The sequence below is a fragment of the Lithobates pipiens genome, unplaced genomic scaffold (assembly GCF_037356315.1).
Source record: "Lithobates pipiens isolate NorthernLeopardFrog02 unplaced genomic scaffold, aLitPip1_a1.2 Scaffold_16, whole genome shotgun sequence".
In the NCBI taxonomy this organism is placed as follows: Eukaryota; Metazoa; Chordata; class Amphibia; order Anura; family Ranidae; genus Lithobates; species Lithobates pipiens.
Genome location: NW_027507748.1, coordinates 641,207,816 through 641,226,924, shown reverse-complemented (window position 1 = coordinate 641,226,924; position 19,109 = coordinate 641,207,816). Strand labels below are relative to the sequence as shown.

The 19,109-nt window shown below is 46.0% G+C and overlaps 1 protein-coding gene across 2 annotated transcripts in view; it reads left to right on the top strand.

Annotated features, from left to right (window-relative positions):
* CERS5 (ceramide synthase 5) overlaps positions 1 to 19,109 on the top strand; it is a 142,220-nt gene that overhangs the window by 36,767 nt on the left and 86,344 nt on the right. For both annotated transcript variants that reach the window (XM_077484300.1, XM_077484301.1), the window contains exon 2: positions 270 to 375. In XM_077484300.1, coding sequence (XP_077340426.1) covers positions 270 to 375 — 106 coding nt within the window. The remainder of the gene's footprint in view (positions 1 to 269; positions 376 to 19,109) is intronic.

Here is a 19,109-nt window from a genome sequence, read left to right as displayed (position 1 = left end):
TTCGGCCCGCTGGTTTGAACGAAAAAAGCTGCCTGTGTACCAGGCTTAAAATGTAACCACCTATATTGCAACCCTAATCCTAATCCCGAAGTACCAGTTTTACCCAATCTATGCTAAACGTACCCCTTCAAGACAACCCTGAAAACCGGGCACTGAATTCAACTGTTTTGGGAAACAGCATTTTGTAGTTTTATAAAAGTATTCGATTCTCTGTTTATCTGAATATTTGATGTTTACATTTTTGATTACATATTCAAATCTTTTTCCAGGTTTATTGGTAGACCATGTGCGCTTCGACTGGGTCTTCAAGGGAAAGGGCCACGCAGAGCACAACCAAATTCCATCCTAGAAAAAGTCTTCACGTCCATCACAAAGGTGAGTGTCTGCGGGGAACCTTCTGCTGTTTCTACAGTGGGAAGGGTTCGTGTGTGTGTGTGTGTGTATGTGTGTGTGTGTGTGTATGTGTGTGTGTTTTAGACATCACCCAGGACCAGTCTTACCCCAGCACTGTATAGAACAAACTTTTTTGCAGTACATAACTTACAGTAGCACACAGCAGTGAATGGAAATGTTGGCGCTTGTAAGAAGAGTGACAGGATATATGTATTAGATTGTGGTCAGTAATTATGCCAGTACACTTAGAATTTTTTTTTTTGTGTATTTTTGAAGGTGTAGTTCACCTTTTGCAAAAAATTGAATAATTCCATCCACATTATTGAAAAAAAGTGCTTTTATTAAATGTCTGCGTTCAAGCCTATGGAGCATTGGAGCTGTGACTAGTGTGTTGTGGGTAAAAAGCACAGGCTCCCGCATTGTCTATTGCCGGTCACCTGCAGGTCTTTTGTTATGGGTCTGAAGGAAGTAAACCATGAATTACAAGTTTGGTCATTTCACTGCGCTTGTGCTGCATTGTGATCTATGAGTTCCTCTGTTGTGGTGGAAGATGGGACGTGTAGTCTTCCTATTCGCAGATCCCTACATTTAAATGGCAGTAGATGTCTGCAGGGCGAAGCATTCTGCAGTTGGGGTAAGAGGGGCTGTTTGAGGGTGGGGTGCTGAGGATGTGACCATATTTCCTATTAGAGTGTTACTAATCCTACAACATTAAAATCAGTCTGTATATGCAGTAAGCATGCTTGTTATACTCACTGATATATTTAATAATAGTGTAATGCAATAATAGTATAAAAATGGATATTATATGAATAACTAATTGATACATTAATTTACTAGTTTAAATCTTTTGATTATATTTATTGATTAGCATGGCTACTGCGATGTGTAGTATTATTATTGTCATGTGATGTGGCTTTTCCCCTGTATTATTCAGGATTGGGGTTATTATTATTAATACAATATCTTCCAACATAATTATGTCCTGGTAGTTTATTATTACTATGAGCCTCTTTTATTTTATTTTGTTTGCTCTTTCATTTTCGTTGTCTTTTGCTATTTATTTCTCTGTATATTTTTGTATATGACTATTATATGTATGTATTTGTTTACATATATCTCACTGGGCCTTATTTTGTATTGTGGTACCTTTTTATGTCGGGTTTCTACGTTTTTTTTTTTTTTTTTCTTTGTTTTTTTTTTTCATTTGCTCGTTCAGGTCACCTAGTTTTTATTCATTTATCAATCACTAGTTTTGTCTAGTTTGTCATCAGATCTGATCATTTCCCGTTGTGGATATATGAATGGGCACATGTACACACAGTTTCGGAGATATATATATATATATATATTATAATGAGTGTGTGTGTGTGTGTGTGTTTATGTAGCATGGTTGCAGGAAAAAGAATGTAATAAATATATATATAAAAAAAAAAGTGTAGCATGGTTGCGGAAAAATATATTGTGTGTGTGTGTGTGTGTGTGTGTGTGTGTTTTTTGCTGTCTCATGTAAACACGCATTTCCCAAGATGTGTTTTAGGATCTGATTCATTTATTTCCTTTTTCATTTTCTGACACGAGGTTAGTTTGACTATTTTTTTCAGGTCAACTTACTTCGTCATAATGGTCACTTAAGTTCTAAACACTCCTATTACCACTCTTTGTGGTCCATCTCCGTGTTTTCCCTGGCTATGTGTGCGCTTTTCTTTTCTACCACATCTGTTTGCAATCAAAGATAATACAATTGACCACAAGTGATCTATTTTGCACCAGTACATATTTGCCAAACACTTGTCTTATAGCTATGATTAAGCACTGTTGAGTGTGAAACGCCTCAGCTGTTTCCTGCCTGTACCCTGCTGTTGTCATGAACTTTTGTTATTTTGCCCAATAAAGGCGTTTTTTATTGGAGTGCGGCTGCCCAGATTTTCTCCTTTCTATACTCGCTGTGGAACTTGAAGGGGTTAATCCTCTGCTTTGTGTAAAACGTCTGTTTGATCCTGTCTTCTCTGATCCTCCCCTTCTTCCACTGTCCCCAATCGATCTGCTGATAAAGAAGAGCCTTGGGGGCACTCGCACATGCTCAGTTTGGTGTTTATTACTAGGGAGTTTTTTTTTTTTTTCTTGGGAGAGTGCATGTAATCGGCACAGGACAAATCAGCACTGTCCAGACAGAGGGTCGGGACTCCTGCAGCCTCATAAGACAGAGTAGAATAAAAACTAGACACTGATGGAAGTCACAAGATTGCTATATACGGCATTTAGCAGTTTTATATTTACTAAAACAATTGCATTTCCATGTCCTGTATACTGTGGGAGACCAGATATAGTGAATGCAGGGTCCTGGGTTTGGTAACGCTCTTTAATCCTAAAAATGGTTGTAACATTAAGCATGGTTCTATAGGTCAATTGTTCCCTTAGGGCGCTATTAGGCGAGCTGCTTTCAGAACAGCTTTACCCAAAATTGGTGTTGGATTTTGTGTGATTGTCACCAGGTTGAATTGCTCATCTCTGCAGGACTCTCACGTGGTTAGATTTCCCCAGAAGGATTTCCATCCCACTGATACAACTGTAGGGTTCGGATGTTCTCTGTGTAACTCATAAAAACAGTATTTGGAGACTCCAGAGTTGGGGGTTGGCAACCCGTCGATCACAGGCAGGTGATGGGTAGATTGTATCCTGTTTTTGCTGACCCCCAGAACATGGACAGGAGTGGAGGCGGGATTTACTGGAACCGTCGGCATTCAGCCACCACAGGTAGAAAATGCTGTAGCAATTGCTCACTGTGTCCATTCATATCTGAAGCATAATTGTGGTTTTACTATGCTGCCATTTATGAATGAACAGGGAAGCTGTGCGGAACTCTTTGTTCATTCATTCTGTGCCACTGAGGCTGCAGAGATGGAAGTTGAGGACTTTGCCATAGTGCTGTGGGAAAACTGCACTGCACCGGATAAAAGTACCCTTAGACCCCTTTCACACCACACCGCACCTTGCGTCGGCGGTAAAACGCCACTATTTTTAGCGGCGTTTTACCGCTGGATTTGCGGCGCATTTCAGCCGCTAGCGGGGCGCTTTTACCCCCCGCTAGCGGCCGCGAAAGGGTTACAGCGCTGCCCCATTGATTTCAATGGGCAGCAGCGGTGGAGGAGCGGTAAACACACCGATCCTTCACCGCTCCAAAGAAGCTGCTGGCAGGACTTTTTTCTGATGTCCTGCCAGCGCACCGCTGTAGTGTGAAAGCCCTCGGGGCTTTCACACTACATACAATGGTGCAGCTTCTTTAGGACGTTTTGCAGGCGCTATTTCTAACGCTATAGCGCCTGCAAAACGCCCTGGTGTGAAAGGGGTCTAAAAGAGGAAGTAAACCCTGATGAGTTTACTTCCTCTTTCATTCCCTGTAAAGGCAAAGCATAATGGACTACTGTGCATCACATAGTAGTCCATTATGTGTTACTTACCTGACACAGGAGCCAGCGATGTCACTGCTGTCCCCTGTAGTTCCGAGCGTCCATCTTCTTGGTGGATCTCGGTGGGTCTCGCTGCTCCGGCGCTGTGATTCGCCGGAGCAGCGATGACGTCACTCCCGCGCATGCGCACGGGAGCCGAGACTCGCGGCATTGCCGTCATCGACGATGCCCCGCCCAGTGCGCCCGCGCGCCGCTGTCTACGGCGAATGCGCCGTAGATAGCAGTGCCCATCTTCGGGCAAATATCTCCTAAACCATATAGGTTTAGGAGATATTTCTTGGACCTACAGGTAAGCCTTAATCTAGGCTTACCTGTAGGTCAAAGTGGTTTGTAATGGTTTACAACCACTTTAAGCCTGTGTATACTATACCTATCACGTGATGTCCAGGCATCTGAATGCCTAGAATGCTATCATTTGTCACGCCCTGTGCTTGTTGTATTGCTCATATTGCAGGTCTAGGAAGTTGCAGTATATGAAACTGAAATCTCCAGAAGACTCCAGTCATTTTTCCCCCATTAGTCATGTGGGGACTGACTTCCAAGAAATAACCAGCAACTGAGTGCTAGAATCACATGTTATCATTCTGTAGGGCTTTCCAAGATCTTTGTAAAAAAACTTGGAGAGAACGATTTAGACCTGCTGTTTATCCTTCAATCTGTAGGCAACTGTCATTTTTATTTTTATTTTTTCCAGTGATAAACTTCTACTGCACTGGTAACATGTCCTGTGAAAAGTTTTGATCCTTTTTACCACAATCTATGTTTGTTCCAACATTGCATGTTATTGCGGCCTGTTTCACACAGGCTTCAGCCTGTATAATCAGCAAGCTTTGAAGCTTTTAAAATGCCATTTAACTCTGATTTGTAAATGTTGAACACTGATCCAAATGGGAGTGCTGATTGTCACTTTAAGCAAGCTGCTAGCAGGCTTCAGCAAGCTTCCAAGTTCTGAAGCCTGCTATTATTATACGCAGTTTACTCAGCACTTTACAATGTATGGGGGGGGGGGGGGGGACAACACAATTAAAGTATAATACAAAAGGTACAGGAGGGCCCTTCTCGTGGAGCTTAAATTCTAAAGGGAGGGGGTAGAGGTACAAAATGTAATGGCTGCAGAGAATGATTTGATGGGGGTGGCTCAGGGATAGTTAGGTGGGTGTGGGATAGGCTTCCCTGAATAAATGAGCTTTCAGGGAACTCCTAAAGGTGGACAGGATAGGGGATGATCAGATGTATTGGGGCAGGGAGTTCCAGAGGATGGGAGAGGCTCTGGAGAAGTCCTGAAGGTGAGCATGAGAGAAGGTAACAAGGAAGCTACAGAGCAGGAGGTCCAGGGAGGAGCGGAGGGGATGATTTGGGCGATATCTGCAGATGAGGTTGGTGCTGTAGATGGGGGTGATGTTGTGGATGGCATTGAATGTTGTGGTTAGCATTTTGAATTTTACACGGTGGGGTAGGGGAAGCCAGTGAAGGGATTGGCAGAGAGGAGCAGCAGTCACGGATCGATTAGTGAGGTGTATTAGTCTAGCAGCAGCATTCATAATAGATTGAAGGGGGGATAGCCTGAGTAAGGGTAGGCCATTAAGGAGAGAGTTGCAGTAGTCAAGGCGGAAAATAATCAAGGAGTGAACGAGTGGCTTTGTGGTGTCATTAGTCAGGAAGGGTCTAATTCTGGAGATGTTGCGGAGGTGAAGATGGCAGAATTTAGCCAGTGATTGGATATGGGGGCTGAAGGAGAGGTCAGAGTCGAGGATTACACCAAGGACCCTGGCATGTGTGGAGGGACCAATGGTTGTCACCGGGGGGGTGAAGGATCATGAAGGAGGAAATATAACAAGCTTAGACTTAGTAAGATGGAGTTTGCGGAAGTGGTGTGACATCCATACCGATATGTCATTCAGTAAGTTGAAAATCTGTGAGGAGATTGAGGGGGTGAGTTGAGGAGTGGAGAAATGGAACTGGGTGTCGTCGGCTAGAAGCTTGTTTAACCACATGCCGACCAGCGTATGACGATGTACATCAGTACAATGGCACGGCTGGGCAAGTGGGCGTACAGGTACATCCCCTTTAAGATGTGGCGTTGTGGGTGCGCACACACCACCGCATGCTCCGTGCCCACAAGTCCTGCGGACTCTGTCCGCCAGGTGCCCGCGATCGTGTCACGAAGCTGATGAATGGGGAGAGGCCTATGTAAACAAGGCATTTCCTCGTTCTGCCTTGTGTCATGACAGAGATCACTGCTCCCTGTCATCGGGATCAGTGATCTGTCATGAGTGGTAGCCCGTCACTGCCTAGGACACCCTTAAACCCTTGATCGCCCCCTAGTGTTTAACCCCTTCCCTGCCAGTGTTATTTACACAGTAATTGGTGCATTTTTATAGCACTGATCGCTGTATAAATGACTGGTCCCAAAGTAGTGTCAAAATTGTCAGACGTGTCCGCCATAATGTGGCAGTTAAGATAAAAATCACAGATTGCCGCCATTACTAATATATAAAAAAATAAAATAATGAAAATGCCATAAATCTATCCCTTATTTTGTAGACGCTATAACTTGCGCAAACCAACTAATATACGCTTATTGCAAATTTTATTTTTATTTTTTACTAAAAAAGCATGTCGGCCTAAACTGATTTTGGGGATATTTATTATAGCAAAAAGTAAAAAATATATAGCTTTTTTTTCTCCCCAAAATTGCCGCTTTTTTTTATAGCGCAAAAAATAAACCACAGATGTGATCAAATACTACCAAATGAAAGCTCTATTTATGGGGAAAAAAGGACATCAATTTTGTTTTGGTGCAACGTCGCATGATCGCGCAATTGTCATTTAAATCGACGCAGTGCCGAATCGTGCTCTGGTCAGGAAGGGCGTAAATCTTTCCGGGGCTGAAGTGGTTAAAGTGGAAATCCACACTCCCATTAGGATCTCTGTATTCTTTTGCTGCTCTTAACCTGGAATTCTTGTGTCTTTAGCATTGCAAAAATATATCAGGCCAGATATGGCCATTCCCTAATCTCAAATATAGTACAGTGGGATGTGTACATTAAATCCTCTGTGGACAGCAGACAAGAGGTTAATCCATGTATATGAACTGAATGGTGTCATAGGGCAGGGAGATAACAATTCATCTGACCCAGAAACTGCTAGATAACTTATCACTGTGTTGTGCACCTTGTACATTTAATATCTTTTATAATTGAAGAGCAACTCTGCAAAACAAAATCACTTCGCTATGTGTTGGTGCAGTGCTTCACAAGTTCATTTGTGCTAAAGGAGCTTTTCTCAACCTTTTGAACATGAAGGAACCCTTGAAATAACTTCCCACGCTCAATGAGCCCCTTCTAACTATTATGTGTGCGGCTCCCGATACATTAGATGGTCATTGGGAAGAATGCTCCGCTTACAAATGGCTAAAATGATCATTGGTGTCAGTGGTTACTAAAATTGCTGCTTGCTCAAGGAACCCCCCTAACAACCTCTGGAGGAACCCTTCGACAGACGCTGTGTGAAATCGCTTTTGTTTTAACCACAGAACCACAAGAACATTTCCTGTTCTGGGAGAGTCCATGGATGTCCTCCCAGAACTGGCACGCTCTGTGATCACTGTGTTTTTCGAACACGGCTGATCACAGATCACTGTAAAGGACCAATCACAGGCCCTTTACCATGTGATCAGCTGTGTCCTCATGCGCTGTCACTGTGTGAGAAGAGAGCCGGTAAGAGTCCATTCACACAGGGGCAACTTTGGATCCGACTTGAAGTCGTCCCAAGTTGCCTCAAGTCGTGCAACATAATAAAATCAATGTAAGTGAATGAGAGCCATCTTAGGGTCCGTTCACACAGGGGCAACTTGGGATCCGACTTCAAGTCGCCCCAAGTCGCCTCAGGTCGGACAACATTTAAAAACCAATGTAAGTGAATGAGAGCTGTCTTAATGCACACTACTGAAGTCGCTCCGACTTCAAAAGAAGTTCCTGTACTACTTGAATCCGACTTGTAGGCGACCGGTACCCATTGATTTCAATGGAGGTCGCCTCCAAGTCGGATTTCTGTCTATACGGAGGCAACTTTGACAGAAAGGCCCCCCCCCCCCACCCCAAAGCACCTTGTCCCCATGTCGATGAGGACAAGGGCCTCTTCCCGACAACCCTGGCCGTTGGTTGTCGGGGTCTGCGGGCGGGGGGCTTATCGGAATCCGGGAGCCCCCTTTAATAAGGGGGCCCCCGGATACCGGCCCCCCACCCTATGTGAATAAGTATGGGGTACAATGTACCCCTACCCATTCACCTGTGAAAAAAAGTACAAAAAAAACACAACACAGGGAAAAAATATTTTATTGCACAGCTCCGGGGGTCTTCCGTCTTCGGGGGTCTTCTCGCCGGACTCCTCCGCCTATCTTCTTGTAGCTCTTTTGCTAGCGGAGGAGTCCGGCTTTCTTCCTCCCCGCCGCCGGCCTCTTCTCCCGACTTCGGGGGTCTTGTCCCCCTCTTCGGTTCTTCTGCCGGGCCACCGCGCCTTCTTATAGCTCTTTTACAGGCGGTGGCCCGGTCTTCTGTCGCCGCCGCCGCCTTCCGTTCTTCTCCTGGAGATGTTGACTCGACGAGCTCTCCGGCCGCAATGCCAGGGACGCACTGCGCTGCCACTTATATAGGGACAATGGGGCGGGGTCACATGGGTTGATGTCACATGGGTTGGTCACATGGGTTGATGTCACATGGTGACCCCACCCCCTTACCATGTGACATCAACCCATGTGACCAACCCATGTGACATCAACCCATGTGACACCGCCCCATTGTCCCTATATAAGTGGCAGCGCAGTGCGTCCCTGGCATTGCGGCCGGAGAGCTCGTCGAGTAAACATCTCCAGGAGAAGAAGGAGAAGAACGGAAGGCGGCGGCGACAGAAGACCGGGCCACCGCCTGTAAAAGAGCTATAAGAAGGCGCGGTGGCCCGGCAGAAGAACCGAAGAGGGGGACAAGACCCCCGAAGTCGGGAGAAGAGGCCGGCGGCAGGGAGGAAGAAAGCCGGATTCCTCCGCTAGCAAAAGAGCTACAAGAAGATAGCGGAGGAATCCGGCGAGAAGACCCCCGAAGACGGAAGACCCCCGAAGACGGAAGACCCCCGGAGCTGTGCAATAAAATATTTTTTCCCTGTGTTGTGTTTTTTTGTACTTTTTTTCACAGGTGAATGGGTAGGGTCAACGGCCAGGGTTGTCGGGAAGAGGCCCTTGTCCTCATCGACATGGGGACAAGGTGCTTTGGGGTGGGGGGGCCGCACGCCCCCCCCTCCCCCAAGGCACCCCCCCATGTTGAGAGCACGCGGCCTGGTACGGCTCAGGAGGGGGGGGCGCCCGCTCGTCCCCACCCCCTTTCCTGGCCGGCCGGGTAGCGTGCTCGGATAAGGGTCTGGTGTGATTCTGGGGGGACCCCCACGCCGTTTTTTCGGCGTAGGGGTTTCCCCTTGGAATCCATACCAGACCTAAGGGCCTGGTATGCTCTGGAAGGGGAACCCACGCCAAATTTTTTTCAGAAATTTGGAGTGGAGTTCCCCCTTGAGCTCATTCTCTGCTTGGCCACGGCAAAAATCGCCTGGCCTGGGGCGACTTGTAAGTCGTCCCAAGTCAGGTTGAAGTCATCACAAGTCGTGTTGAAGTCGTCCCAAGTCGCGCTGTGATCTTAACTCAAGTCGTGTCCAAGTTGCCTCACTCAAGTCGCCTACAAGTCGTGTTGCCCCTGTGTGAACGGACCCTTAATGCACACTACTGAAGTCGCTCGACTTCAGAAAAGGTTCCTGTACTACTTCAATCCAACTTCTAAGTAACTTGTACCCATTGATTTCAATGGAAGTTGCCTCCAAGTCTGATCCCCTGTCTTAACTGAAGCAACTTTCCAGGAAGTAAAAATTGTTTTCTAGGCAAACCCCTCTCTTCCACAGAGCTGATTATTATGTGATCGGCTACTGGCAAAGTCTCCTGTCCTGGAAGCAACTTCAAGTTGCCTTGTAAGTTGCTCAAGTCCTGCTGTGGTTCATACTCAAGTCGTGTCCAAGTTGCCTCCCAAAGTCTCACTGGAAGTCGTGTTGCCCCTATGTGAATGGATTCTTACGGCCGGTTCACACTGCGACGCGAGGCGAGGCGACACGGCTCGCCTCGCCTCGCTCCCGCAAGTCGCCCCCATTCAGTGCTATGGAACCGTTCTGAGAGGAGCGACTCGAGTCGCTCCGACTCAGAAAAAAGGTTCCTGTACTACTTCGGGGCGACTTCGGGGGCGACTTGCATTGACTTCTATGCAGAAGTCCTCTGCAAGTCGCCGCTGACCCCCCCTGCAAGTCGCGGCGAGGAAGTCGGAGATGCCTCGCCGCGGCTCGCAGTGTGAACCGGCCCTAGTGTGACTGAAACAAACGTTAAAATGTGTTCGGATTATAACCAGCTAGTGTGACGGGACATTTACAGAGATAGTCAGGACATTGCTCATCAATGCAGCCTCATCAGTGCTTCCTCATCAGCAGTGCATATCAGTGCCACCTATCAGTGCCCATCAGTAAAGGAGAAAAACTACTTATTTACAAAATATAACTAACGCCTGGACTCTTCGACGGACTTGGTGCGGCGGACAATCCGACGGACTTTGCAGCTGAGGTCCGCCGGGCTTTCAAACGAACGGACTTGGCCACACACGATTACTCCAAAAGTCAGACGGATTCAAACGTGATGGCGTAGAATAAGGAAGTTTATAGCCAATAGCTGCCCTAGCGTCAGTTTTAGTCCGTCGGACTAGCACACAGACGACCGGATTGTCCGCTAGGAAGCCGAGTCCGGCGGACAGATTTGAAGCAAGTTTTATTTCTAGGTCTGCCAGACTTTGGGGAAGAAAAAGTCAGCTGGAGCCCACACGATCAGATTCAGTCCGCCGGACCAAGTCCATCGAAGTCTGGTCGTGTGTATGCGGCATTAGAAAGGTGTGTGTTTTATTTTTTTTCAATCCTCAGTTGTTTTTTCATTTAGCAAAAAAAAAAAAAAGTGGTGAATACCACCAAAAGAAAAGCTCTGTCTCAAAATAATGATAAAAATTTCATATGGGTACAGTGTTGCATGACTGTGCAATTGCCATTCAAAGTGTTCTGGGCAGGAAGGGGGTGAAAGTACCCAGTATTGAAGTGGTTAAAGCAGAAGTAAAAAAACAAACGATTTCCACCTGCAGGACAATACCCTAATGTGCACCACATAATTGCAGGTTGTGAAAGACTTGCTTTAAAAAACTAAGCCTTCCAGAGTTGAGGAGATTTTCATTTTGCCTACAGGTAAGTGTATTCTGAGCTTACTTGTAAGTAAAAATACATTTCCACGCTTTACTACCACTTTAAAGCTACCCATAGACCTAAGATAGAGGTAGAGAATGTTCATTTGTCTGTACATGATGATAGGGTTGACTGATCCAGGAAGAAAAAGATGGATTTTTCAGGCGGATTGTCAGAAATAAGTTCTGCTTAAAAAAAAAAAAATAAAAAAAAAAAAAAGTCAGCAGCTACAAATACTGCAGCTGCTGACTTTTAATAATCGAACACTTACCTGTCCCAGAGTCCAGCAATGCAGGCCCTGCTCATCTCCCTCTCCTCTCTGTGGCGCCGGCATTGTAACTTTGGGCACCCGGCCGTGGCTTCACAGCTGGGCACCCACTGCACATGCGCGTGTCGTGACTGGCTGGGAAATCTTCTGGGACCTATGACATGTTCCAGATGATTGGCGAGAGGGAGGGGGGGAGAGGTGATCTCTCTTCTGGTACTGCGGTGTGCCAGGAGGAAGTGGAAGCTGGGACCCTCTGAAAAAAGGGTATCTGCTCCCCCCCCCCAAAAAAAAGACACCTCAAATGTGGCATGTCATGGGGTCTCCTCCCTGAAAGCAGAATTTCCATTTTTGGGTGGAAGTCTGCTTTAAGGCGTCAAAGGTAGGGTGAGTTGCAATTAACACCAACGTGGAACACCTGCAACCTCTTCCATGCTTGAGTACCAGCAGTGGAAGAGGGATTTCTGGGAGCAGATTGGAGCTGGAACCCAGCATGGCTGAACATTAGGTAGAGCATGCCGGGTAGTCATGTCCTCTGCAAAATGGCTCAGACCATTAGATGTGCAGAACACTAGGATTGGGAATACCCCACCACCCTTTCATACAAAGGAGGACATAGTGTTCCCAAATTACCAGCAGTGGGGAAGCTTTTAGCAGTAGGATGGACAGGAACACTACTGCTGTACCTGGCAGCTGGACTATGTTCTCTTTATTTATTTCAGTGCTCATTTTTATTGCGTCTGGAGTGTACCTTGTACCGTGTAAGGTCTTTATGCAATTTCCTTTCAATTATTTACCTTAGATTTTGATGTGCTTATTAATCACTTTTAGGTGTATTTGTAATGTGGGCCTGTTTCAGAATGGTAAGACTACGATGGACCATGCTGAAGTAGTATATGGGCAGGCAGTATATACAGGAGGGCATTGTGGAAGCGTGTAGTGGTTGTATAGATGGGCTGTTCTTATTGCAGGTACACATAGAGGAAATGATTTATGTGTGGCTGTGTTTTCAGTGACATTCCTTCTATTACAATGGGATTTGAGGCCATCTCTCTCCACCCAGTTTTCAGTTTTGGTTACCGTTGCTGGTTGGAGCCACCTGCCAGGTTAAAGTATTTGAAATTACAATTGCTGAAATCTAATTTAATTAATTTCAAAAGTAATATGTCATTGTTTTTAAAATCTGCAGCTTTAATGTTTACTTTCACCTGGTAACCCAGCCATGAAAGTACTTTTGGTGGCACTTGTGACAATGCTCTGTTTCTTTGTTTTTGTCTTGCCTTGTCACCCTGTCATGTTCTCATCCTGTGGCGACTGTTGTGTCGCTGTATATCTGCACACAAATGATTCACTGTGTGGTCACCATCAGGAATCCAGCTTTAAAAGAGAAGTATGGGGTTTTATTTTTTTATTTTGAGTCATACTTGCCTAGGTGGATGCTGCACTTGTCCCCTGGCATCTCTGCACTGACAACCAAGCCACGAACACTGTTGATAGCTCGAGTCTCACTCCTCCAAGAGCGGAGAGCTGCTGACTGTCTGTCAGCATCTCTCTCCTGCTTTGTTCCTCTACACTCATTGGAGCGCTGAGCTGTGGAGGGACGAGGAACGTCTGTCTCAGCGGCTCACTGAGACTGACGGTCAAGGCAGCTGGCGGATCCAAACTTGGATCCTGAAGTCGGGATGACGAGATGCCTGGACTATTTGCAGTGACGTCAGCGGAGAGCGGACTTCAGACCAAAACAATTTGCACTCCTGTGACCCATAGGAGAAACCCAGCCTAAAAAGTTCAGGCTGGACTTCTCCTTTTAAGAAACGACATGCAGCAGTTGCTGGAGTGCATGCAATGAGACAAAAAGAGGTGAATTGATAAGTGCATTCTATGCATTAAGATGAAAATCCTTCTGTGTATAGCAGTCTCCCCAGCACCCCTTAATACTTACCTGAGCCCTATCTCTGTCTAGTAATGTCCATGAGTCCCTCGGCCGTCCCGATTGGCTGAGACACAGCAGCGGCACCAATGGCTCCTGCGGTAGTCAGTTAGCCATTCAGGAGTGAGGGGATGGGGCCGAACGGCAGCTTCGTGAATGGGACACACGGAGTTGCAGCTCAGCTCGATGGCCCCCCCATAGCAAGCTGCTTGCTGTGGGGGGCACTCAACAGGAGGGAGGGGCTAGAAGCAGCAAAGAGGGACCCGTGAAGAGGAGGATATGGGCTGCTCTGTGCACAACCAACTGCACAGAGCAGGATGCCTAGCTGGTGAAATTAGAAAGACACAAGTCCAAGTCCAACCTGTGTGTGTGCTTTTATGTTAATAGTACATTGTATATCCCTGTATGTTGTGGTAGTTTATGTCCCCATTCTAATAGTTTTTTGAAGTTATTGATGCTCCCTGCAGAAGCCACTGCTTGTGGAAGACAATTCCACATCCTTTCTGTTCTTACAGAAAAAAAACCCTCTAAACAGTTTAAGGTTAGGCTTTACAATCTCACCCGAATCGCACTTAAACGTGGTCTGCACTCCTCCTTTCAACCGATTAATGTGAATGGGCTGAAATCGCACTGGATCGCACCAAAAGTAGGTCATGCACTACTTTTTTTTTTTTTTTTTTTTCAAAAGCACTGTTTGTGATCTGTATTTGGGGTGTAGTTAATATTCTATGGACACCCCCAATAGGTTGCAACCCCAGTGTGTTTTGTAGCCTGTGAGGGGAAACATGCACAAAACTCAGGTTTCCTGCACCGTGTTCCGGTGTGAATGAGCCTTAAACGTTTGGCTGAATCCCCAGAGGTACAATCTCCACGTATCTCCTCATAGTCAACCTCCCAGTTTTTCTAATGTTTAGTGGGCTTAAATCAAAATTAAACCATAAAAAAATTGGAAAGAGCAGGACGAAAATGTTTTATTCAAATGAACAAAATGTGTTTGTGTTATTTTTCCCCAAAAATAAAATAAAAAAAAGATTGTAATAAAACCTGTTTAATATGTTTGAGATTCCATTCAAATAACAGGACATTTGAACAAAATTAGTTGACTCAAAGATGGCCAAAGAGCATATTCTTGACTAATCCTATTGTGAACATTCTACCCAAAATCTGACCGTGTATAGCCAGCTTTAGAACACTTTCACACTGAGGCAGTTTTTAGGTGTTTTAGTGCTAGAAATAGCACCTGAAAACTGCCTCCCATTGTCTGCAATGGGTGCTTTCACACCCTGGTGGTGCGCTTGCAGGACGTTCGAAAAAGCCCTGCAAGCAGCATCTTTGGGGACGGGTTAGGAGCGTGGTATACAGCGCTCCCAAGGCGCCCCTGCCCATTTCAATGAAAGGGCAACGTTTTGGAAGCGCCACAACATGGGAGTTTTTGACCCCTTCTTTGGGGTTAAAAGCGCCCCGCTAGTGGACAAAAAGCATTGCTTAAAGTGGTTGTATACCCACATTTTTAACTTTTACCTACAGGAAAGCCTATAATAAGGCTTACCTGTGGGTAAAAAAAATATCTCCTAAACCTGTACGGTTTAGGAGATATTCCCCTCGGTATGCGCCGCTGACTGCAGCGGCGCATGCGCACAAGGGGATTCTCGCCGTCAAAATCTGGCAGCAGCCGAGCGGCTGGACTGAAATCTCCCGCGTGCATGCGCGGGAGTGACGATATCGCGGCACCGGCCACTCACAGCGCCGGAGCCGCGATACCCGGAAGAAACGCCGAGGGAGCATGTCAGCTCCCTCGGCGTGGATCGGGCCAGATGTAGGGGCCTCGTTCTAAGGTAAGTATTTCATAATGAGCTAGTATGCGGTGCATACTAGCTCATTATGCCTTTTGCTTTGCAGGTTTAAAAAAAAAAAAAAAATGTGCGGGTTTACTACCGCTTTAAAGTGGTTGTAAAGGTAACTTTGAAAAAAAAAAAAAAAAGTTATACTCTCCTCCATTGTGAAGCTTGTTTTGCACAGAGTGGCCCCAAACCTGGTCCTCTGGGGTCCCTCGGTGGCTGTCTCGCCCCCCCCCCCCCCCCCCCCCCCCCGCAAGGACTTCTCACATTCACATGCGAGCTCCCTCGAAAGGTGAGTGCTTGTGGGCGCGCTCCTGTGATACAGCCGGCGGCCATAGCCAATGGCTGCGCTGCTTTCAATCCATCCACTGTAACCAATCAACGGTCAGGCTGAACGGAGAAGAGGATGTCGGGGGCGAGCGCGGGACTTTAAAGGGGTCAGGTAAGTAAAATGGGGGTGGGGGGGCCGGCATTGTCGGCTGTTTTTTACCTTTTTAACCCCTGTAAACAGCGGTAAATCGCCATTGAAACGAGCTGCACTTTACCGTGAACAGCTTTCACCTGATTAAGTTTTTTCCCTTTGAAAGCAAGCATACATGGGTCTTATGGAAATGATATCCTCACCCAATCAAGCTAGCTACTGGTAGCTTCATCATGTACTGTATGCTGCTCAGTTAATGCTGTGGATGCATCACTTCACTTGTGAATTTCCAGTTGTGTGTCAGCAGGTATTGTTTACACTGAAGAAACCCGGCCCTTGCTCCCATCTGATAACAGTAAGGTCTGAATTAATTTTCACCCAAGTGTCAGGTTTTTGGTATAGACATGTTAGACCCATCCGTCACGGGTTTTGTTTAGTTAGTGTAAAGAACATGCACGTGGGGAATTTTGGTTCAGAGATTATTGGAAGTAAACGGAACACTTTATAGGATGAAATCTGAATGATTGCTTTGCATCGGTCCTTGGGAATCATCACAACTTGTAACCAATGTATTTTTATTTTTTATTTTTTTTGATCACTGTGGGATAAATCACTAGGTGTTTATACAGCCATAGCTTTGACCCAAAAGTGGAATTTCCGCTCATTTGCCCCCCCCCCCCCCGGTGCAACGGTTGGCACCTTTCGCTTTGGCACCCTCCTCTTCCCCCAGTCCCCAAGCCAGTAGGAGAGAGAAGCTGAGCATGCGCAGTAGGGTTCCTGGCTTGAAGCCATAAGCCTACACTGCCGGGTTCCCGTTCCCACAATGGCGGTGGCAGCACCCGTCAGCAAACATTAGCTGCAATGCTGACATCACTGGACTCCAGGACAGGTAAGTGTCCCGTTATTAAAAGCCAGCAGCTACTGTACGTGTAGGTGCTGTTTTTTTTTGTTTTTTGTTTTTTTTTTCAGCGGTGGACAGACCTCCGCTTTAAGTGAAAAAACACCAATTATCTTGTGACAGTGGCATTTTAAGGTCCGTGGCATATATTAGGCAGCAAGTAAACATGTTGCCCCTGTTGTGTTTGAAAGCTTAAAAAATGAGCATCGCAGTTTGTTGTGTATGGGGCTGCGTAGCTGCTGAATGGTCAGGGTGTCCACGCTGCCCCCATGTCCACAGCTAAAACTCCTACAGTTGGCAGGTGAGCATCAGAACTGGACCATGCAGCAATGGAAGAAAGGGGCGTGGTCTGACGAATCACATTTTCTCTTGCATCATATGGATAGTTGAGTGTGTGCATCACTTACCTGGAGAAGGTATGGCCCCAGGATGCCGTATCGAAGGACAGCAAGCAGACACTGTGAGGCATTGGGCAGTGTTTTGCTGGAAACTGAGTCCTGCAATTCATGTGGATATTACTTTACCACTTACCTAAACATTGTTGCTGACCAAGTACACCCCTTCATGGAAACTCCCTGATGATAGTGGCATCTTTCAGCAAGACGATGCACTCTGCCACGCTGCAAAAATGTGTTGACATGACCTTCGTTCTCCAGATCTCAATCCAATCAAGAATCTGTGGTGGAAAAAACAGTCCAATCCATGGAGGCCCCACCTTCGTAAGTTTACAGGAATTAAAGGATCTACTGCTGACGGCTTGGTGGCAGATACCACAGCATACCTTCAGAGGTCGAGTGGCTTCCGTGCCTCGACAGGTCGGGCTGTTTTGGCAGCAAAATTGGGACCTACTTAATATTAGGTGGGTGGTCACTAAGGTATGGCTGCTGCATATAGGCTCCCTAAATGTGGCCTTAAAGATGAATTCCAAACATAGTATATTACTACATAATTACATTGGTCCAGCTTGTATGTACAGTACAGACCAAAAGTTTGGACACACCTTCTCATTCAAAGAGTTTTCTTTATTTTCATGACTATGAAAATTGTAGATTCACACTGAAGGCTTTAAAACTATGAATTAATACATGTGGAATTATATACTGAACAAAAAAGTGTGAAACAACTGAAAATATGTCTTATATTCCAAGTTCTTCAAAGTAGCCACCTTTTGCTTTGATTACTGCTCCGCACACTCTTGGCATTCTGTTGATGAGCTTCAAGAGGTAGTCACCTGAAATGGCTTTCCAACAGTCTTGAAGGAGTTCCCAGAGATGCTTAGCACTTGTTTGCCCTTTTGCCTTCACTCTGCTGTCCAGCTCACCCCAAACCATCTTGATTGGGTTCAGGTCCGGTGACTGTGGATGCCAGGTCCTCTGGCGCAGCCCCCCATCACTCTCCTTCTTGGTCAAATAGCCCTTACACAGCCTGGAGGTGTGTTTGGACTCATTGTCCTATTTGAAAAATAAATGATGGTCCAACTAAACGCAAACCGGATGGAATAGCATGCCGCTGCAAGATGCTGTGGTAGCCATGCTGGTTCAGTATGCCTTCAATTTGAATAAATCCCCAACAGTGTCACCAGCAAAGCACCCTAACACCATCACACCTCCTCCATGCTTCACGGTGGGAACCAGGCATGTAGAGTCCATCCGTTCACTTCTTCTGCGTCGCACAAAGACACGGTGGTTGGAACCAAAGATCTCAAACTTGTACTCATCAGACCAAAGCACAGATTTCCACTGGTCTAATGTCCATTCCTTGTGTTCTTTAGCCCGAACAAGTCTCTTCTGCTTGTTGCCTGTCCTCAGCAGTGGTTTCCTAGCAGCTATTTTACCATGAAGGCCTGATTCACACAGTCTCCTCTTAACAGTTGTTCTAGAGATGTGTCTGCTGCTAGAACTCTGTGTGGCATTGACCTGTTCTCTAATCTGAGCTGCTGTTAACCTGCGATTTCTGAGGCTGGTGACTCGGATGAACTTATCGTCCGCAGCAGAGGTGACTCTTGGTCTTCCTTTCCTGGGGCGCTCCTCATGTGAGACAGTTTCTTTGTAGTGCTTGATGGTTTTTGCCACTGCACTTGGGGACACTTTCAAAGTTTTCCCAATTGTTCGGACTGACTGACCTTCATTTCTTAAAGTAATGATGGCCACTCGTTCTTCTTTACTTAGCTGCTTTTTTCTTGCCATAATACAAAGTCTAACAGTCTATTCAGTAGGACTATCAGCTGTGTACTGTATCCACCTCCTGCACAACACAACTGATGGTCCCAACCCCATTTATAAGGTTTGAAATCCCACTTATTAAACCTGACAGGGCATACCTGTGAAGTGAAAACCATTTCAGGTGACTACCTCTTGAAGCTCATCAACAGAATGCCAAGTGTGCAGAGCAGTAATCAAAGCAAAAGGTGGCTACTTTGAAGAACTTAGAATATAAGACAAATTTTCAGTTTCACACTTTTTTGTTAAGTATATAATTCCACATGTGTTAATTCATAGTTTTGATGCCTTCAGTGTGAATCTACAATTTTCATAGTCATGAAAATAAAGAAAACTCTTTGAATGAGAAGGTGTGTCCAAACTTTTGGTCTGT